General features: G+C 44.8%; 1 protein-coding gene across 1 annotated transcript in view; it reads left to right on the forward strand.

The window, feature by feature from the left end:
- The first annotated feature begins 3,073 nt into the window (after window positions 1–3,073).
- The window catches only part of SGPP2 (sphingosine-1-phosphate phosphatase 2), a 147,176-nt gene continuing 127,458 nt past the window's right edge, over window positions 3,074–22,791 (forward strand). Inside the window, exon 1 of the mRNA XM_027514575.1 lies at window positions 3,074–3,345. Within this exon, the coding sequence (XP_027370376.1) occupies window positions 3,127–3,345 (219 nt within the window). The 5' untranslated portion in view covers window positions 3,074–3,126. The remainder of the gene's footprint in view (window positions 3,346–22,791) is intronic.

Consider the following 22,791-nt stretch of genomic DNA (forward strand, 5'->3'; position numbering starts at 1 on the left):
TCAGTAACACCTAAGTTGAATCCTCCTTCTGGCACTTGGAGACCTGGGTTCCATCCCTGGGTCGGGAAGATCCCCTGGAGAAGGAAATGGCAACCCACTCCAGTATTCTTGCTTGGAAAATCCCATGGACAGAGAAGTCTGGTAGGCTACAGTCTATGGGGTTGCAAAGAGTCAGACATGACTGAGCGACTTCACTTTCACTTTCTGGCACTTAGTTGTGTGGCTTTGGTTAGGTTTCCCATCTCTGAGCCTCAGTTTTCTTATCTGTAAAGTGGGAATATATGGCAACCCACTCCAGTATTCTTGCATAGAGAATTCCATGGAAAGAGAAGCCCAGTGGGTTACAATCCATTGGGTTGCAAAGAGTTGGACACAAGTGAGTGACTAACACTTTCACTTTACTCTTTGCTGGTGGTTTATTGCTGCTGCTGCTGCTAAGTCACTTCAGTCGTGTCCGACTCTGTGCGACCCCATAGACAGCAGCCCACCAGGCTTCCGGGTCCCTGGGATTCTCCAGGCAAGAACACTGGAGTGGGTTGCCATTTCCTTCTCTAATGCATGAAAGTGAAAAGTGAAAGTGAAGTCACTCAGTCGTGTCCGACCCTCAGTGACCCCATGGACTGCAGCCCACCAGGCTCCTCTGTCCATGGGATTCTCCAGGCTAGAATACTGGAGTGGGTTCCCATTTCCTTCTCCAGGGGATCTTCCTGACCCAGTAATCAAACCCAGGTCTCCTGCATTGCAGGCAGATTCTTTACTGACTCAACTATAAGGGAAGTCCCTAACTCTTTATTATTTATTATAGTCTAAATGGTCCTACTGGGGCTTCCCTGGTGGCTCAAACAATTTGCTCCAAATTGACGTGCACCCAGAACCTGTGAATGTGGAGCAAATGTAATTTTTGCAGATGTAATCATGTTATGATGTGCCAGACTGGTTTAGAACAGACCCTAATCCAAAAACTGGGACTGGTGTCCCTATAAAAAGAGGGAGATCTGGGCAGAGAAAGTCACACAGGGAGAATGCTCCATGACAACAAAGAAGGAGATGGTGTGATATTTCCTCAAGACAAGGACTGCCACACACAAGAAGTGAGGAATGTCATTTCATCAGGGAAGGCAACTGAGGCCCAAAGTGACGTCAGAAGCCACCGGAAGCTAGGGTTAGTACCTGGTCCCCAAGGGGATAAAAATGCCTTGTCTGAATATGCATTTTTTTGGCCTTGTGCTCCATATGCCATGTTTGGCTTTGACTCTACTATTTGGGAGAAAGGAAAATCACAACATCAAATTTGGGAACTACATCACTTAAGTGTCTTCATGGGAAAGCGTATTTCTTTATCATATAAAAAGAAAAGGTCCTAAGGTACAATTCCTACTTTAAAAACAGAACCACAGGATTTCCTTGATGGTCCAGTGGTTAAGAATCCACCTGCCAATGCCAGGGACACAGGTTCGATCCCTGGTCCCAGAAGATTCTACATGCTGGGGAGCAACTAAAACACGTGTGCCACAACTACTGAACCCTCACGTCTACAGCCCATGCTCTGCAAATAAGAGAATCCACTGCAATGAGAAGCCTGGCACCACAACTGGAGAGTAGCCCCATTTGTTCACCGCAACTCGAGAAAGCCCATGCTCAGCAACAAAGACCCAGCACAGCCAAAAATAAAGAGAAAACCCCACAGAATTTGGTCCTAGTGGCTGTAAATGACCACAGCAGAGGGAAGAGGAGCCTTCTGCTTTTAGGACTGAACATCTCTTTGTGTGACACAGCCTGATTGGGCCAGCAGCTCTGTGCCTCTTCTGTAAATTAAGTAGAAAACGGTTATTTGCCAAGAATTTTATTGCTCTCTCAGCCACCTTGATCTTGCTTGCCAGACAGGACTGGGAAGAAGAGCAGAAACGCAGACACAAGGGAGACCACGTCATCCTTGAAGGCCACATCGAAAGACTTCCTGGCCTGAACTGACAATTGGATAAACAAGGTCGGTGGTGAGCAGGTGTGCCTCCCTAGTCATGTGTGCAACCAAATACTTAGCAGCTTCACACGGGGGCTACCGGGAAACCCCAGGCTTCAGCTGCAGCCTGAAGACAGAAGGATTGAATTGCACTTTCCTTGCAGGCTGGTCAGCTGGGCCTAATTTGACTGTTGGTTTTCTCTGTGAGGAAGTGCAGTGTCTCTAGAGGATTCAGGAGGGAGGAGGCAAAATCAAGGTCGACAGGCAGGATGTTTTCTTTGCTCTTCTGTTGAGATATCTAAAGCCCGCGCTGGTGCGGGGAGAAGTCAACTCCTCCTCCAGATCCTTCAACACCTTGTTCTTTTTGGGTCTCAAGTGTCTAAAGGCAGAGTGGGGGGAAAAAAAGTCGGGGGGAGGGGCAAGCACCATCTTTCTTAATGCGGAACACCAAGAAAGAATCAGTGTTCCTCTCCAGGTATCTAGGTGTTCCTCAGTTGCCAAATCACAAGGGCAAGGGCAGGGACCCGGAGGATGACTCGGAATCCACTTGAAACCCACTCGGTTGGTTCTTGAGCAATGTCGCAGAAGTTTGGGGCTGTGGGAAGACGCGACATCACGCAGAATTTGGCAAGAACTCAAGAAATGTTCTCTAGCTGGGCTCGCGATCCCTGCCAGAAGTGGGCAAAGGCAGAGACTAGAGGCTGGATGCGGGGAGTTGGGGGGTGGAAAATTTGACCTCCCTTTGAGATCAACAGTGAACAGGAAGGTCCCTAAGCGATCGGCCAGTGCGCGCCAAGTGGACTCACGCAGATACACACGTGCGCGGCCGCTCCCCATTAGGTGGCACTTATGCACCAGCCGACAGGGGTGGGGACACCTGTACCTTTTCGCCCAGTTCCGAGCCTGCCGGACGCCAGAGATCACCCGAGTACGCGCGGGCCCGCCGGAAGGAAAGGAGCCCGGACGTGCCCTGAGCAAGGTGGAGGCGAACACCTGGGCGTCCGCTCGCGGGGGGCGGGCGCTAGGACCCGAGCGGCGCACCTGTTGGCTGGCGCCCCGGGCTCCGCCCGCCCGCCAGCCACCCGGAGCGCCCAGCCCGGCGCGGGCGAGGGCGGGAGGGAAGGCGCGAGCAGAGGGCACCGGGCGGCGGCGGCTCCGGGAACACCATGGCCGAGCTGCTCTGGAGCCTGCAGGATTCCCAGCTTGTCGCCCGCTTCCAGCGCCGCTGCGGGCTCTTCCCCGCGCTGGATGAAGGCCCCGGTGAGAACGGCGCGGGCCCAGCGGACGGCGAGGCGCAGACGCCGGAGCTCGGGCATCTCCCCGCCGCCAAAGGCAAGGGCGCCGGAGAGCCGGCCAATGGGCTGCGGAGACTGGCGGCCCCGCAGGTAACCGCGGGCCAGGTGTTCGCAGAGGGGGGAGGTGAAGGGGGCAGATCGCTCTGCAGCCTGCGGACTGGTATGTCCAGCCGACCCCGCGACGCGGCGAGGGGCTTCCGGCGATCCTTGCCGAGCCGAGAGGGCCGCGTCCCCGGCGGTGACCCGGCTGTCTGCGCGGTGGGTCCCACCCCTAGGATGACACCCTCTAACGCTGCCAGGTGACAACCAGGTCTGTTAAGACTTCAGATGGACCCTGAGCTAAAGCTATTTAGAGATTTTTTTTTTAGAGTCTATTTAGAGATTTTCTGCCGTCCTAAGTATATGTGCATGTATATTCTTCCAAATGTATGAGAGTTACATAATTGAAAAGAGGAGCGGAGATGTCATTGTCATTTTCGGGAGAGGCTTCACTGGGGAGAAATTCCGACAACTCCCCCCTCCCTCATTGTGAGTTTCCGCGCCATCCTTTGTTTGATCCACACTAAGCTGGTGCAGTAGGACTCCGCTTGCTCCTCACCGTCCTGCACCGCTGGCTCTCCAGACAGAATTGCGGGTTTAAATACTGCTGCTGGAGAGATTTACCAACCCCACCGCCTACAAACAGTGCTGTTGTCCAGACAGCGCGCTTCGCTCCCACCCTCCCCTAGAGTCTTCGGGTCCCGCCGGCCTGGTGGGTCTCTTTTTGGCTGACACCAAGTGACTCTGAACAGATGCTGTCAGGAGGGAGGCTCACCACGCTGTCCTTCAGGCGTGCACAGTGTGGTTATACAATCCACTGCGGCTTTGGGAAGCCGGCGCATCGTCGCAGTGCACAAGGACTCCAGGCGGGAGAGACGAGACAGGCTGCAGATGCCAACGTGCCAGGGCGCAGGGCTGCCCTCTGGGAGCAGTGAGACACCTCGGGCCAGGACAGCGTCTGTGCTCTTCCCCCAGGAGAGGTGGAAAGTGTGACAAAGGAAAAGGGAAACAATGTATTACAACTCTTTGATGGAGGTGGTGGTCTTGGTGGTGGAGGAGGAAACCAGGTATTTTTTCTTCCTAGAAGTTTTGATGACAGGAAGGTGGCATGTATTTATGTGTAGATTTCTAGATCTAGTAACAGGAATTATGAAGAATCTGGCTTTCACCGGGAATGGAATATTGTGGGCATTAAATGGTAGGATTTAATTAGAGGGTGGGCGGTGGGTTCCACTCCAGAGAAATCTTCCTCCATGATATTTTCTTTTCTCCTTTTGTGTTTTCTTCTCCATCCTACAGGACACCCAAAAACTTTTAGAGACCTTTGAGAGCCCCTGCCCCTTTCCTCTTGCTTTCTCTTTAAAATGGTGCAGAGAGGAGAGATTAAGAACCTGTCTCTTTCCTTAAACGCTGTCTGGCATTTTCTGGGCACACAGTTTATATCCACAGGTAGATTCATGGGCTGCTCCCTGTTGCTCTCTCCTCTAGCATTTCTTTATGCTCTGTTTCTTTAGTCCAGGGAGCTGAAGAAGAGCACAGTTTTCCAGTAGTATTTCTCAAACGGTTTCAAACATTACTCTTAGTCATTAACTTCCAGATCTGGAAAAGGAACCTCCTGCCCTTTAAAAGCGAGAGGAGCAGGTTTCCTTGTAGAAGGAGTTATCTTGCTCCTTTCAGTGAAGGAAATGAAAGGATCATCCCCTTTCTTTCCTTTTTTAAAACACTTTTTTTATTGGAGTAAAATTGCTTTACAATGTTGTGTTAGTTTCTGCTGTACCGCAAAGTGAATCAGCTATATGTATACTTAGATCTCCAATCCCCTTTCCATCCTACACAGGACCTCACTCACTGTAAGAGGGTTAAAAATTCATGATAAGAAATCCCCACAGGCAATGGGCAAAAAAATGAGAGCACTTGATAAATAATGGGATAATGTTTTTAAAGATGGGTTGGTATCAAGTGACTTGGGAACATTCATATTTTGCAAGTACAGGTGGAGTTCCCAAAGCAAGATGATTGCATACTTGCCCCCAGATAATTGATAGGACCTCAAAGGGACAGCGGACAAAACTTCTCTCCAATTAGCTACTCTTCCCCTTGGCCTCTGCCTGACTTGTGGCTTGTCTGAATTGCCTGTCCATCCTCTGAGTAAACTCCCACTCATCCTTCAGTTTCAAAGGTCAGTTCCTCAGGAGACACTTTCACTCACTCTCCAATTTCCCTCCTCTCTTTATAGATTCTCTTTGCTTCTTATCTGTTTTCATCATGTTGTGTAAGCGTACCACTTTGTGGCTGTCTGATTATTGCTAGCCTCTTCCAGGGGATGATAAGCTCTAAGAATGCGGGAAACTTGTCTACGGTGCTCATTATTTGCTCCTCATGGCCTGGTGCCTGGGAGCTCAGTGAATTTTATACATAAGTGAGTGCAGATTGCAATATAAAATTGCCCTTTAAAAGCTAAACAAGGAGGTTTTTTTGCAGAAAAGTATCTTCTTACTGCTTGCGCATTGAGTGAACCAAATGGTAGGCTTTCCCCCTCCCATCCAACACTCTTCACTCACTATATCATGACAAAGAGAGTGTTCAACATTCAAGATAAGAGACTGAAGATTTTTAAAAACTGAAGCATAAATATTGAAAATCAAAATTTTCCACATAATCTAGAAGTCAGGCAGCACCAGGGTATTGATTTAAGATATATCAGACAACAGAGAAGTTGTTTTCTTCCCTGAATGGGTTTGTTGTTGTTTAGTTGCTGTGTTGTATCTGACCCTTAGTGACCCCATGGACTATATGGAGCCTTCTGGTCTCCTCTGTCCATGGGATTTCCTAGGCAAAAATACTGGAGTGGCTTGCCATTTTCACCTCCAGGGAATCTTCCCAATCTAGGGAACAAACCTGCAGCTGGCTGATTCTCTACCCCTGAGCCATCCGGGAAGCCCCTGAGTGACTTCAGATAGTAACAAGTCTTATTTTTTCTTAACCTTTCATATTTTCTATATTTCTTGTAGTGCTTATAAAGCAGGGACAAGTAGGAAAATGACTGAAGAAGGGCTTCCTTTACACATTCTTGTAACACCACACACTTCTAGCTTAAAGAGTAACTACATCGTTTACAAATCAGGCTGGGCTGAACTTGCACAAAGCTGTCATGGTATAAATTAGACTCGATCTCATAGATTTCCCAGTAGGCCTACATTTCACAGACAGAAAAAGTTTGAGTCCTAAAGAGTTAAATGCTTTGTTGAGGACTTTCCTGATATTACACAGTCAGATCCGTGACTTATGTTTAAACTTCTTTCTACATGCACACTTTCCTGGGAAAACAGCTCAAGGCTTTATTCTGTTTGCGTCATGGAGGATGTGTGAGGTGTTGAGACTGTTCTAGGTCAGGGTAGAGACTTAATGGAAAGAGGAGCTATTGCTCTTGGTTTGTAAAGGTAACTGGTTTGCAAGGGTAACCAGAGGAGGACATTCTTGGAAGTCACCAGGAGCACTAGGCAGGGGTCTTTGGACCCAACTAAGTGGGAGACAAAGGCCTGGACAGAATTATGTTTATTTGTTCTGGAGTAAAGCCAACGTTGAATACAATGGTATTTTGATTTCTGTCCTCTTTGCCTGCTCAATACAGTCCCATCAAGTTAGATTTTGTAGTACCTTTCCCGTTGTTACGTCAGACTGTGGTTAATGTTTCCAAATTGCACTGTGCTCAGTAAATACTATTTGATAAGTAGCTAATTTTTAGAAGTCTTTGCACTCCGCATTTTCCTCTTAAAACTTTTGGGGTCCTCCAAGACTGTCAATCTATAAAACCCCACCCTTAATTTTATTGGCTTGCTAAAGTGCAAAGGACCAGGGTCTAGCTCTGTGCTGATGTCATTTTGAACTTCTCTAGGCCTCTGTTGTCCCATCCTCAAAATGAGTAGAGTGGAATAGAACCTTGGATTTCCAACTATGGCTATACATTACAGTCAGTTAGAGAAGCTTTAAAAACGAAACAAACAGGGATTTCCCTGGTTTGATCTCTGGTCAGGGAACTAGATCCCACATGCTGCAATTAATACCTGATGCAGTTAAATAAAAAATTAAAAAAAAACAAACAAGCAAAAAACCAATGTCCAGGATCCAGGTCAGAAGTAGGGCCCCAGTGCACGTGTGCTCATTTGCTAAGTTCTGTCCGACTCTTTGTGACTCCATAGACTGTAGCCCGCCAGGCTCCTCTGTGCATGGGATTTGCTAGACAAGAATACTGGAGTGGGTTATCATTTCCTACTTCAGGGGATCTTCCCGGACCAAGGATCGAACCTGTGTCTCCTGCATCTTGTGCATCGGCAGGTGGATTCTTTACCACTGAGCCACCTGTGAAGCCCGGGGCCCCATAGAAGCTGGCAAACAGAAGTAGGAAGCTCTGAATTCTCTTTCCCTGGGACCCACCCCACTTAGTGTGTTTAGGACAAGGGTAGTGATGGCTGGAAGCAGCAGTCATGGTGTCTATTGACATTTTGACTTGATTATATCTGAACTGTCCAACGATCAGCCTTTAAGCTTTGATTATCTTTAGCTGGATGCTCAGGTTGGAAATGGCAAAATAAGCCTCTGTGAAAAGGTACGTTTGATCATTTTTTTCCCTGGTTGCAGATATGGTTCAGACGTGAAAATATGGGAAAAAATACAAAGAAAAAGTTAAACCCATGTCCATTATACCACTGCGCAAGGATAATCACCTGGTAAATGTTCAACCTGAATTTTAATGACTATATATTGCTCCATAGCATGGATGTACTATAATTTAGTCGACCTCTTGGTAAGCCTTTAGTTTCTTTCTAGTTTTTGCTTTTAAAATATTATTTTTGTGTGTGTAGCCTGCAGGCTTCTCTGTCCCTGGGATTTTCCAGGCAAGAATACTGGAGTTTTTGCCATTTCCTTCTCCAGGGGATCTTCCCCACCCAGGGATCCAACCCATGTCTCCTGCAGCTTCTGCATTACAGGCAGATTCTTTCCTGCTGAGCCACTGGGGAAGCCCCACATATCTTGGTAGTCTTGTTTTTATTTATTTATTTTAAAAAATATTTATTATTCATTTGGCTGAATCGAGTCTTAGTTGCTACACACAGGCTCTTTCATTGTGGCACATGGGTTCAGTTGCTCCAAAGCATGTGGGCTTTTAGTTTCCCAACCAGTAATTGAACCCACCCAAGTTCCCTGCATTGCAAGGCAGATTCTTTACCACTGGACCACCAGGGGAGTCCCAATAGTCTTGTTTTTAAATTGAGATATAACTGACACAGCTTATTAGTTTCGAGTATGCAACGTGATTCAATATTTGTATATATTGTGATATGATCACCACAGTAAGTCCAGGTAACATCCATCACCATACGGAGTTACAGTTCTTCTTGTGATCAGGACTTTTAAGAACTGCTCTTTCAGCAGTTTTCAAATATACAATACAGTATTAACTATAGTTATCATGCTGTTCATTACATCTTCATGACTTATTTATTTTTTAACTGGATGTTTGTATCTTTTGACCATCTTCATCTATTTTGTTCATTGCTGTCCTCCACGCCCCACCTCTGTGTGCATGTATGTGCATGCTCAGTCGTGTCCGACTCTGTGACCCTTATGGACTATAGCCCTCCAGGCACTCCTGTCCATGGGATTCTCCAGGCAAGAATACTGGAGTGGGTAGCCATTTCCTTCTCCAGGGGATCTTTCCAACCCTGGGATCGAACTGACATCTCCTGTATCTCCTTGCGTTGGCAGGCAGATTCTTTACCATGGAGCCATGAGGGAAGCCCCACCCCCATTCTGGCAACCATCAACTTGTTGTCTGTAATGTGAGTTGTTTGTTGTTGTTTAGATTCCACATATAAGTGAGGTCATACATTATTTCTCTTTATCTGACTTATTTCACTTAGCGTAACGGCCTCAAGGCTTCTCAGGTTTCCTTGGCCCTGCAGAAGCCTTTTAATTGAATGTGGTCCAGCTTGTTTCTCTTTGCTTTTGTTGCTTCCACTTTGGGTGTCAAGTCCAAAAACTCATTGCCAAGACTGATGTCAGTCTTTGATTGCTTTCTTAATTTAAATTTCCAGTCTTGTAATTGCTGGGTAGAAATATGTATATATTATGGCTTTTGATAAGTATTATTAACTTGTCATGCAGAAAGCGTGGAGGGATACATAGCTATGCATGCAGCTTTTCTGACACCCTCACCAGTCTTAGATATTAACAGTCTCTTTACTCTTTGGAGAAAATAGGCCATCTCTGTTTCTGTCTCATCTTTGCTTCCTTGATTTCCAGCTAACATTTATTGATCAGCTACTGTGTTTCTAGGACAGTTCTCATCCTTAAAGGTACAAGATAAAGGAGATTTAGTTCCTGCCCTGGGAAAGCCACAAAGAAAATAATGCAATGCAGCAAATACTAGAATACAAGGAGAAATAGGTGGTTAGGGAGACGAGAGCAGGAGTCGGGGAACCCATGAGGTCTCGAATCAAGGCTTAAAGAGCAGTAGGTAGCAAATAGTTGAAAATATGAGACTCTGTTTTTCTTACATGGAAATCTCATGTAATGAAACATAAAAACACATTACTATTATTTTTTGTGAGAAGTGATAAGTTCATCTTGGCATAGTAAGAGTCCCAGCAGGAGACAGATGGTTTACTGATAAGGGGTCACTGAAACTCTTATAAATGATTACGTGACAACTTTTATGTCTGTATGGTAGTGGTGGTTTAGTCGCTCAGTAGGTCTAGCTCTTTGCCCCGCCATGGACTGTAGCCTGCCAGGCTCCTCTGTCCATGGAATTTTCCAGGCAAGAATACTGGAATGGGTTGCCATTTCCTTCTGTAGGGGAACTTCCCATCTCTCGGATCAAACCTGGATCTCCTGCACTGCAAGTGGATTTTTTTACCAACTGAGCCACCATATTTTACTGCAATTTACAAAAAAAGAAAGAAAGAAAGAAAGGAAGGAATGGAGAAAGAAAGGAAACATGGGCTCTCCTCCAGGGGGAGAAATCATAATTTCCCTCTCCTTGAGTGTGGGCTGCACACGGTGACTTCCTTCGGAAGAGTACAATACGGAAAGAGGGAGGCGGGGAGAAAAAGTGACTTTACAGTGTAAAACCTGACAGTGCCACCTCAGCCAGATGATCCAGGCTGATGTCGACAGTGATGAGTGAGTCTTGTTGATGTGTGTGCTCTTGGTGTGCATTGAAATGATAATCTCTTGATCCATGTTGAAAATGGCACTTCACCTCTGTGACCTTCTTCCCCCAAACTCTCATTCTAATCATGAGAAAATCCTAGTTGAGGGACATTCTACAAAACACCTGTCCTCTTCAACACTGTCAAGGTCATCCATCATAAGGGATATCTGAGAAACAGTCACAGTCAAGAGGAACCTAAGGCGATAGATGAAGAAGTGTAATTGTGGAGTCGTGGGTGGGACCTTGGAACAGAACAAAAAAAAAAAGAAAAAGCATTTGGTAAAAGCTAAGGACGTCTGAGTAAAATATGGATCTTGGTTGAAAATAGCACATTAGTATTTTAACCAGTGTATCATATTGGTAAGATGTTTAAAGATGGGGAAACAGGCTGCAGGGACTTCCCTGAAGGTCCAGTGGCTAGGACTCCACATTCCCAGTGCCCGGGTTCCATCCCTGGTCAGGGAACTAGGGGCCACATACCACAAGTAAGAAGTTCACACGCAACAACTAAAGATCGTGCATGCTGCAACTAAGACCTGGCACAGCAAAATGAATACATATGAAAAAGAAAAAACAGGCTGCAGAGTATATGGGAAGAATGTAGAATATGTGGGAGCTTTTAAAGGGGAATGAATGGGCAGTTGAAGAAGTTCAAAGATGGGATGCTTTACAAAGCTGTAGGAAGAGTTGGGGAAAATCAGCATGGGATGATGAAGTATCCTAAACAGACAACTTTAGCCTAAAAAGGTGAGGGGAGAGGATGGCATTCTGGCATCCTCAGACCCAAGGAGAGCTTAGCATCAGAGAGGCCCCTGATGGGAATGAGCCTTTTAGTGGAGAAACAGCCACAACCGGGCAGGAGCTGAAAAGGAAACTTATTTATAACTTCTCTGTATGCCTTCTGCTATCCCAACAGTTGCCTCTGTCCCTCCAAATTCAGTCAGAAGCCAGGGATCCTGGGCTGATGCAATTCAAGAAGGTCAGCCCCACTCTGGAGAAACATGGAGAGTGGATCTGGAAGGACAAATGAAGAATATCCAGTTGTGTAAAGAAGTTGGTGTTATATTGGCTGTAGTGTTGGGCTAGAGCCAGAGTTCAAGTGTGGCTTCCTGCAGAATTTGGACCTCATCCTACAGGGAATAGCAAATCACTTTCATCCCATGTGCCAAATCAGAATTTTCAACTCGGCCTTGGTGTTGAGAAAGGTTCTTGGGGTGTCACTGTGCTTCATGAGAAAGAGTGTGAGGTTGAGTGGTGACGCCTGTGTGGGGTACTGAGGGACCTAGTGCTGAAGCATTTAAGCAACGATGATGTCATCCCTTGTATGCAGAATCTAGAAAGAAAGGATACAAATGAACTGATTTACGAAACAGACTCACAAACTTACGGAATGAACTTATGCTTGCCAGGGGGTAAGAATGGGGGAAGAGATAGTTAAGGGAGTATGGGATTGACTTTTACACAGTGCTATATTTAAAATGAATCACCAAGAAGGTCCCACTGTATAGCCCAGGGCACTCTGCTCAGTACGCAGCTGGAAGGGAGGGGATTTTAGGGGAGATTGCTCATTTGCTCAGTCGTGTCCTATGCTTTGCGACCCCATGTCTGTAGCTCACCAGGCTGCTCTTTCCATGGGATTTTTCAGGCAGGAATACTGGAGCAAGTTGCCATTTCCTTCTGTACAGAATCTTCCCGACCCAGGGATCGAACACTCGTCTCTTGCATCTCCTGCATTGGCAGGCAGATTCTTTACCACTGCCCCACCTGGGAAATCCTAAGCAGGGAGGAGAATGGATACAAGGATATGTATGACTGAATGCCTTTGCTGTATACTTGAAATTATCACAACATTCTTAGCTTTGTATACATATTTTTTAAAAAAAGAAATGGTGGTGTATAGTCAAACAGCATCAAACATGGGACTAACATAAAATCAAGCCTTAGTATCTGTTTTGGGTCCTTGGTGATACTTTGAGTGTCTTCTGCACCTAAAAATGCCTTAGGAGGAAAGAGACCATAAGTTGTTTAAGACGCAAGTTGCCATGTTTTGAATCATGGGACCCCATCATTATGGCTGAAAGCTGATTGGATCAACGATCAGCCCTTAAGTCAAAGGCAGCCTGTGTAGGCTGGTCAGTATTTTATGATGTAACCCCACATGGGAACTTCACCTAACTGGGATACTGCATCATGGAGGGTGACTAAGGGAACCAATTTAGTGGCTCCCTTAGGGAGTCTGAATGGAAGACCCAGGGGTAGGGACATGAATGGTAGAGTGGTGATGGACTTCAGAGAGAAAGAGGAGGTCGTAAGCAGAAGTCTCATGACAGAGAAAGCAGTAGGAAGGCAGAGTCCGCAGTAATGGGTGGTAAAAGCAGCAGGAAAAACTCTCAGGTGGAGAAGCAGCAGGAATCCTGAAGGGTAGACTCCACTTCTGAGGGAGGAGGTGCTTGAGGACTGCTGGCTTTCAGCATAGAGTGGCTTAGGGTGAGGCCGACTCAGTCTGTGTCCTTGTTGATGTTCAGTTGCTCAGTCGTGTCCAGCTCCTTGCGACCCCATGGACTGTAACACACCAGGCTTCCCTGTCCTTCACAATTTCCTGGAGTTTGCTCAAACTCATGTCCATTGAGTCAGTGATGCCATCCAACCATCTCATCCTCTGTCATCCCCTTCTCCTCCTGCCTTCAATCTTTCCCAGCATCAGGGTCTTTTCCAGTGGTTTGGCTCTTCACATTAGGTGGCCAAAATATTGGAGCTTCAGCCTTAGCATCAGTCCCTCCAATGGATATTCAGGATTGATATCCTTTAGGATTGACAGGTTTGATCTCCTTGCAGTCCACAGGACTCTCAAGAGTCTTCTCCAACACCACAGTTCAAAAGCATAAATTCTTTGGCACTCAGCCATCTTTATTGTCCAACTCTTACATCCATACATGATGGAAAAAAACCATAGCTTTGACTAGATGGACCTTTGTTGGCAAAGTAATGTCTCTGCTTTTTAATATGCTGTCTAGGCTTCTCAGAGCTTTTCTTCCAAGGAACAAGCATCTTTTAATCTCATGGCTGCAGTCACCATCTGCAGTGATTTTGGAGCCCAAGAACTTCTGAGGATTTATGTAACTCACTGGAGGGGACCTGAGTGGGTCTCCACTTGCAGCCAGAACATGCTGGTCTCTAGGTGCTCTGAAGACTTGCACATAATCACAATTAAATCATTCGTTCTAGCAGTTTTTGTGAAGTTGGAACTGGGGTAGGAGGGAGAGGGGAGAAGGGGCCAGGTTTCTCTTCCTCACCTATTCATCCTCAAGCTAACCTGCCCCTGGAACCTGTTAATCTGTTAACAGGTACCTGGCACTCCCTGTTTGACGAAGCATGTAACTGTGCTGAGCACAACCTTTTCTCTCTTGGCAGAAATGTGATGTCTCCTATCAGAACTGGGGTCATTTGGTCCCTGACCACTCTACCTGACCGTGTCCTCCTTTAAGCTTAATGGTGTTTTCAAGTGTTAGCGCCTTCCTTTTTATCCAGGAAACTGATGACGGATTTTGATTAATGAATAACTTTTTTTTTTAATTGGTTTGCTTTCTTCTGTTGGACACTGTAAAGGGAGTTCGGGTATTGCTAGAAGTTGATGATGGTGAAACACCTGTCAACTTTAAAAATGTGATTAGGTAACTGTTTTAGGAAAGCTTTTGACAGCAAGTCTAATCTAATTTTAACTTTTGACTTATAATTAAGAGGTTGAAACTTCCCAATTTTAAAAGTGCTTTTGCTTAAGTGGGTACAGTTAATGATTAAATCTTCTGTTGTCCTGATAAGAATTATGTCTCGAGCAATGGCATTTTTCTTGCATTTTATATGGTACACAGTTTTCCTGGAAGAAAATAATACTGTCACCGTTTCCTGGCAACACATTTGGAAGGCTCCTATCTCTGTTAGAAAGCTATGGAAATACTAAAATTGGGGCATACACTGGTTGTTATAATCTGGCTTGCCTGGTGAGATATTTTCTACATATTAAGAAAAAAAGTGAAAGTGTTAGTGCTCAGTTGTGTCCGACTCTTTCGACCCCATGGACTGTAGCCCTCCAGACTCCTCCTCTGTCCATGGAATTCTTCAGGTAACAATACTGGAGTGTGTAGCCATTCCCTTCTCCAGGACATCTTCCCTACCCAGGAATCAAACCTGGGTCTCCTGCACTGCAGGCAGATTCTTTACCCTCTGAGCCACTATTAAGAAAATGAGATACTGAAAAATCCAGCAAGACCCTGATTCACATTTTTTTGCCTCTTGACTCTGGCTTGAAACAGTACGGGCTAATTAGCAAAGTGTTTTGAAAACAAAGAAAGAATCCTTGGGCATGCACCAGGGTGATGGCAGTAGGGAAAGAGGTGAACCACCTAAGATCTGGAGAGCAGAGTTAGGAATTTTGGGAATGGGAGTACTGGTTTCTTTGAACCATTTAGAAATACTGCCTCTAGTCCTTCAAATGCTAACTGGCAGTTTTATACCTCTTTGTTTAATAGAACAAAGTGAAACAAAACAAAACACCGGATTCATTCTTTCTTTTTTGTTAATGCTGTGTATTTAGCAATCATGCCTGCAGGAGAAACTTGATCTCTGGGTATGTTTTGATTTTTCCAAGTGGCAGAAACTTTGTTCTCACAGCATTTTATGGGAAACAGCTCATCAAAGCATGGACTGAGGAGGATGAGGAATTGATGATCGCGCAAAGAGGGCTTCTGAGGGTAAAATGTTGGCAGCTGAAAAAGGGTGTGTTAATCTTTCAGCTGTGTCCCACTCCTTGGGACCCCATGGACTGTAGCCCACCAGGCTCCTCTGTCCATGGAATTCTCCAGGAAAGAATACTGGAGTGGGTGGCCATTCCCTGCTCCAGGGGATCTTCCTGACCCAGGGATCAAACCTGGGTCTCCTGCATCGCAGGAGGATTCATTACCCTGAGTCACCAGGGCAGCTGAGAGGCCAGGGCTTAATTGGCGGGTAAAGGGCACAGGTGAACTTTTTTTGTTTTTGCAGTTAAAAAAATATCCTGTCTTGATAGGTGACTTAAAAGGTGGCCGTGAAGTAGAACTTCAAAGATTTTGTTAAAAGCATGATAGGTGAAAGAAGACTCTATTAGAAGTTGGTTTTCTCCTTTCTGAATCTTGATCTTCTGATTTTTTTCAACCAGGAAGCTATTAGATACTTTGAAATTAATGTTTATGCTTTTCCACTATTAAAGGAATGAATGTTCGTGTTAGAAATAGTGGAAGACACCAAAAAGTATAATGAAGAAAACAAAATCCTGTCATTATTCTGCAACCCAGAGAAAAATATTAGCATTTTAAAGCAGTACTTCGCTTTATCTCTGAAAAACATAGGATATTTACGTTATCAACATTCTGTGAAGGTATAACACTGAGATCAGTTTTTGTCACTCATATCATGAGTATTTATTTCCCCAGATCACTGGGTAGTCTTTATATGATTTAATAGTTGTATTATAGTTTATCAGATGATTGTAACTTAGATTTTTTAAGCATTTTCTTAACTATGCATTTTGATTGTTTCATTGTTTATCTTTGTACTTCAACTGGAGTTTAAATATTTAATTGTTTCCGGAGAACTGGAAGAAAATCTTATTTCAGAACTCTTCACACGAACTGCCAAATTGCTTTTTGGAAAATGTATCTTAGTTATTGTTCTGAACTGCAATCCAAGACTGCTAGTCTATTGTCAGCATTTATTATCTTCTTTTGCATTTTCTTTTTCTTTATTATAATATACTGTGTGCATGCTCAGTTGTGTGACTCTTTGGGACCCCATGGACTGTAGCCTGCCAAGCTCCTCTGTCCACTGGATTTCCCAGGCAAGAATACTGGAGTGGATTGCTATATCTTCCTCCAAAAGAACTCACAGACCCAGGGACTGAACTCCCATCTCCTGCATCTCCTTCACTGGCAGGCAAATTCTTTACCTCTGAACCACCTGGGAAGCCCTTATTAAATATAACTTCAGTATAAGTGCAGTATAACTTCAGTATAATAAATGTAAATACGACTATATGTCTGGATTCCAGTTACTATTGCCCAGATGAGAATATAGAGCAATTCCAGAACCTCAAAAAGCTCCCTTGGACTTCCCTGGTGGTCCAGGGCCTAAGACTCTGAGCTCCCAAAGCCAGGGGCCTGGATTTGATCCCTGATGAGGGAACTAGATCCCGCATGCCGCAACTAAAATCCAGCACAGCCAAGTAGTTAGATATTTTTTAAAAAATACCACTCTCACCCCCCAGATAACCACTTCTTTCCCCCCATCACCAGAACATAGTCTCACCTCCTCCTGAACTTCATATAAATGAATCATATAAGCTGTACATTTTTCATGCCCATTGGCATGCATTGCAGGAACATACAACCGTGTGTTTATATGTTCTACTGTCTATGGACAGTTAGGTTTCTATGACTAAAGGACAGCATCAAGTATTATCTTTAAAGCATTTTTAAGTTTTATTTTGAAATAAAACTTTTGAAAGTTTGTAAAAATAGTACAAAACATTCCTATGTACTCTTGACCAATATTCTCTTAATGTTAACATCATATATAACCACAATACAATTATCACAATGAGGAAATAGTATGTAATCTACAGGCCTTATTCAGTTTTCATGAATTGCTCTACTAATCTCTTTTTGCTATTCTAGGATCTTACACAAAGCCAAAAATTGCGTGTAATTGGTATGCCTGTTTAGTTCCACCTGGAAGTTCTTCAGTCTGCCTCTTCTGACCTTGACTGTTGAAGGGTCTAAGCCAGTTATTTGTACAGTATTCCTCAACTTGGGTTTGTCTGATGTTTTCTCATGATTCCATTCAGGTTCTGTAATTTTAGCTGGAATGCCACAAGCAAGATATTATAGGATGCACATAATGTGGATTTGTTCCATTCCTAGTAATTTTTAACTTCACACATTTTTTAAGCTGCTTCAGTGATGTCTTCCATAAATGTTATTCTCTTTGTAATTAATAAGTATCTTATAGGGCACTATTCGGGAGAAGGCAGTGGCACCCCACTCCAGTACTGTTGCCTGGAAAATCCCATGGATGGAGGAGCCTGGTAGGCTGCAGTCCATGGGGTCGCAAAGAGTCAGACACAACTGAGCGACTTCACTTTCACTTTCCACTTTCATGCATTGGAGAAGGAAATGGCAACCCACTCCAGTGTTCTTGCCTGGAGAATCCCATGGATGGAGAAGCCTGGTGGGTTGCAGTCCATGGGGTCGCACAGAGTCAGACACGACTGAAGTGACTTAAGAGCAGCAGCAGCAGGGCACTATTCTGAGGCATTATAAATATCTTGTTTTTCTGTATATTTTCATCCTCTAATTTTGTCATTCATTTAAAAAACCTATAGCAGATGAAAGCATCTCATTATTTTGGTTTTGTATTTCTTTTTATCTCTAGTGAGGTTGAGCAATTTTCTTTTGTTTAGCAGATACTTGTATTATTTTCTTGAATGATCTGGTTATATACTGTATCCACTTTTCCACTGTGATTTTAATGATTTCCTTACTGAGTTTCGATGGTCTCCTCAGTTTATCCATTGTGCCTTAAGATCTTTTACTGTACATCAGCTACCATAATCTCACAGCTAATGGATTTCTAATTTTTCCTCGTAAAAAGAAAATATTTGGAGGCTGAGAGAGTGAAGGATGATGGGGGGTGGGGGGGTGATAGCTCCCTTCCAGACACCTGAGGGTTTAGATAAGTCTTGCCTGGCCCCTTGGTCCTTCTGCCTGCTCCTTCCAGGTCAGGTCCATCATTCACAGCCTGGACATGTTTGTGATACTTCAGTAGCCTTGGGCAGGGGCTGAAGATTCTGTAAGACTTAAAGAATATATCCTCTGGCAACTCTGAGCCAAGAAGGCAATGTATGCATAGAGGATGTTCCCCTCACTTTATGATATTATGGCTGCCAAGCAGGGAAATGAATCTGTTCTGTTGTGCAGAGAGTGGCAGACAGTTCCAGAGTCCTCCCTGCCTTGGGTCTCCCTTTTCTGCATGGTTCCTTGAGGAGGCTTCAGGACGGCCGTCTTGCCACGGTCATTTACAGCACACATATCCTCAAACAGAAAGAATGAAATGAATATTCCCAATATTTATTTAGTAGTATATTCTGGCATAATGATTACTTCTGGAGAAGCAGGACTATCATCTGTTGATCACTTAATTTTGCCTCCATCTCAACCCTCTGACCAGTTCAGTTCAGTCTCTCAGTCATGTCTGACTCCTTGCAACCCCATGGACTGTAGCATGCCAGGCTTCCCTGTCCAACTCCTGGAGCTTGCTCAAACTCATATCCATTAAGTTGGTGATGCCATCCAACCATCTCATCCTCTGTCATCCCCTTCTCCTGCCTTCAATCTTTCCCAGCAACAGGATCTTTCATATTTCATTGTCTAAAAATCTGGACCCTGATGGACTTACCAGAAATTTCCAAATATCTTGGGTTATAAATGGTCTAACCCTGATCTCTTCATGCTTACCACCCCAGTACCATTGTGACAATAGAAAAGGGACTTCCCACGCTCGTTCTGAGTACTTTCCAATAGAAAGAGGTATGGTGCATAGATCATGGAGCCCACATGTCATGATGAAGCCCATAAATATGATACCCTCTCTTACCTCCCCTCCTCTCCTCTGCCTTACCTGACCCTCGACCCTCAGCCTAAGTGACTCACCAGATAAATAATCTGTGATGGGAAAATGTTACTTTTGTAGAGAAACATTTAATGTTTAAAAGTTAGTGCTAAACATACATTTAGGGCTTTCCTGGTGGCTCAGTGATAAAGAATCTGCCTTCCAATACAGGAGATGTGGGTTCCTTCCCTGGATTGGGAAGAGCCCCTGAAGGAGGAAATGGCAACCTACCCCAGTATTCATGCCTGGGAAATCCCATGGACAGAGGAGCCTACAGTCTTCAGTTCAGTTCAGTTCAGTCTCTCAGTCGTGTCCAACTCCTCGCAACCCCATGAACCACAGCACACCAGCCCTCCCTGTCCATCACCAACTCCCAGATTTCACCCAAACCCATGTCCACTGAGTCAGTGATGCCATCCAACAATCTCATCCTCTGTCGTCCCCTTCTCCTCCTGCCCCCAATCTTTCTCAGCATCAGGGTCTTTTCAAATGAATCAGCTTTTCGCATCAAGTAGCCAAAGTATTGGTTTCAGCTTCAACATCAGTCCTTCCAATGAACACTCACGACTGATCTCCTTTAGGATGGACTGGTTGGATCTCCTTGCAGTCCAAGGGACTCCCAAGATTCTTCTCCAACACCATAGTTCAAAAGCATCAATTATTCGGTACTCATCTTTCTTTATAGTCCAACTGTCACATCCATACATGACCACTGGAAAAACCATAGCCTTGAGTAGACGAACCTTTGTTGGCAAAGTAATGTCTCTGCTTTTGACTATACTATCTAGGTTGGTCATAACTTTCCTTCCAAGGAGTAAGCGTCTTTTAATTTCATGGCTGCAGTCACCATCTGCAGTGATTTTGGAGCCCAGAAAAATAGTCAGCCACTGTTTCCACTGTTTCCCCATCTATTTGCCATGAAGTGATGGGACCGGATGCCATGATCTTAGTTTTCTGAATGTTGAGCTTTAAGCCAGCTTTTTCACTCTCCTCTTTCACTTTCATCAAGAGGCTCTTTAGTTCTTCTTCACTTTCTGCCATAGGGTGGTGTCATCTGCATATCTGAGGTTATTGATATTTCTCCCGGCAGTCTTGATTCCAGCTTGAGCTTCTTTCAGCCCAGTGTTTCTCATGATGTACTCTGCATATAAGTTAAATAAGTAGGGAAGAGGGTGTTTGCTATGACCATTGCATTCTCTTGGCCTACAGTCTACGGAGTTGCAAAGAGTCGGACATGATTTAACGACTAAACACCACAAACATACATTTACCATGCAACCCGCAAGTGCACTCCTGGATGTTTTTCCCAGAGGTAGGAGAACCTATGCATACAAAAATCTGCACATGATTGTTCATAGCAGCTTTATTTATAATAACCCCCAAACTGGGAACAACCAAGATGTCCCTCAGCAGACAATGGCTCAGCAAACTGTCGTACATCCATACCATGGAACACTACTCAGCTGTTAAAGGGAATGAGCGATTGATATACCCAACAACTTGGATGGATCCCAAGGGCATTATGCTGAGTAAAAATGCCAATCTCAGAAGGTCACATATTACATGATTCCATTTATCTGTTTCTGAAATGACACAAATATAAAGATGGAAAACAGATTAATGATTGCCAGGGATTAAGAATGGAGGGGCATGACTATAAAAGGGTTGTAACGAGGGATACCTTTGTGGTAATGGAAAAACTTTATAACTTGATGACTGTAGTGGTTAGTAAGTCTACATGTGTGGTAAATTGTCATAACTCTACACACTGCACCAATGTTGGATTCCTGGTTTTGTTTTTTTAAAAGAGGATCATTTTCTAGAGTACATTTTACTCATGAGATCCGCATACTTTCTTGACTCCAGACAGAAATATTAATAATTAACTAGCCTCTACAAATAGAAAAATTCCTGATTTTGATTATGTAATCATGTGAGATGTAATTATGTGAAATGTAACCTCTGGGAGGAAATGGGTAAAGGCTGTACAGGAGCTTGCTTATTACCTTTGCTATTGCTTGTGAATCTACAGTTTGTAAAAATCAATACTGCCTTATAAAAATGGGTCCCAAATACTCATCACAACTCTAATTGCAGGCACTCCACACACACACCAGAGAAGGCAATGGCACCCCACTCCAGTACTCTTGCTTGGAAAATCCCATGGACGGAGAGTCTGGTAGGCTGCAGTCGATGGGGTCGCTAAGAGTCGAACACAACTGAGTGACTTCCCTTTCACTTTTCACTTTCATGCATCGGAGAAGGAAATGGCAACCCACTCCAGTGTTCTTGCCTGGAGAATCCCAGGGACGGGGGAGCCTGGTGGGCTGCTGTCTATGGGGTCGCACAGAGTCGGACATGACTGAAGCGACTTAGCAGCAGCAGCACACACACACATTTCCCAGGTGGCTCAGTGGTAAAGAATCCGTCTGCCAGTCAGGAGATGCAGGAGACCTGAATTCCATCCCTGGGTGGGGAAGATCCCTTGAAGAAGGAAATGGCAACCCATTCCAGTATTCTTGCCTGGGAAATCTCATGGATAGAGTAGCCTGGCGGGCCACAGTGTATGGGGGGTCTCAAAGAGGCGGACATGACTTAGAAACTGAAAACCCAGTGTGCAGACTGCAAACTTGGGGAGACCTTCCTCTGAGGGGCCTCTGTTTCCAGAACTGGGGTGGTTGGAAACCTCCTCACTAGCCTCACCTATCTACCCAGGATGAACAGAGGGAAATATTTGAGGGTCACAAAAAGCATGTTTGCCCTTTACTTTTGTTCGACTTATTTGTTGTTCAGGGTTTTTACATTAAAAAAATATTGTTGTTGGTTTCTGTTTTTTACATCAGTTCAAATTGATGTTACAAGCAGGTCAAATTCACACATCATTCGTCTCCCCTCAGTTGTCATTTTTTCTGTCTACAAACAGGCTGAAAATCTTCAACCCCCTCCTTACCCAGGACAGAACTTCTGCATTCAGCCTGCCTAGAGTCTGACACGCTTGTCTTTCTTGAACCACGTGATATCTTGAAAGAGTCATCTGAGATCTATGCTCCATTTCTACTATTTCACCTATATTTCCCCCCCTGTGGCATAGCTCTAGCTGACATAGTATACACTAAAATGAAGAGGTTATTTACCTTAAGATGATGTTTAAGGTTTACTTTGCTGCTGCTGCTAAGTCACTTCAGTCGTGTCCGACTCTGTGCGACCCCGTAGACGGCCACCCACCAGGCTCCCCCAGTCCCTGGGATTCTCCAAGCAAGAATGCTGGAGTGGGTTGCCATTTCCTTCTCCAATACATGAAAGTGAAAAGTCAAAGTGAAGTTGCTCAGTCGTATCAGACTCTTCGCCACCCCATGGACTGCAGCCTACCAGGCTCCTCCGCCCATGGGAGTCTCCAGGCAAGAGTACTGGAGTGGGGTGCCAGAGGTTTACTTTGCCTGTGTGTAATTTCATTGAGGATAGTTGACCAATTTTAAATTAACAGTTGTAAAAGAGAGAGACTTCTCTGGTGGTCCAGTGGCTAAGACTGCAAGCTCTCAATGGGGGCCCAGTTCCACCCCAGTTAGGGAACTCGATCCCACATGCCA

Source organism: Bos indicus x Bos taurus, chromosome 2 (assembly GCF_003369695.1).
Source record: "Bos indicus x Bos taurus breed Angus x Brahman F1 hybrid chromosome 2, Bos_hybrid_MaternalHap_v2.0, whole genome shotgun sequence".
Taxonomy (NCBI): Eukaryota; Metazoa; Chordata; class Mammalia; order Artiodactyla; family Bovidae; genus Bos; species Bos indicus x Bos taurus.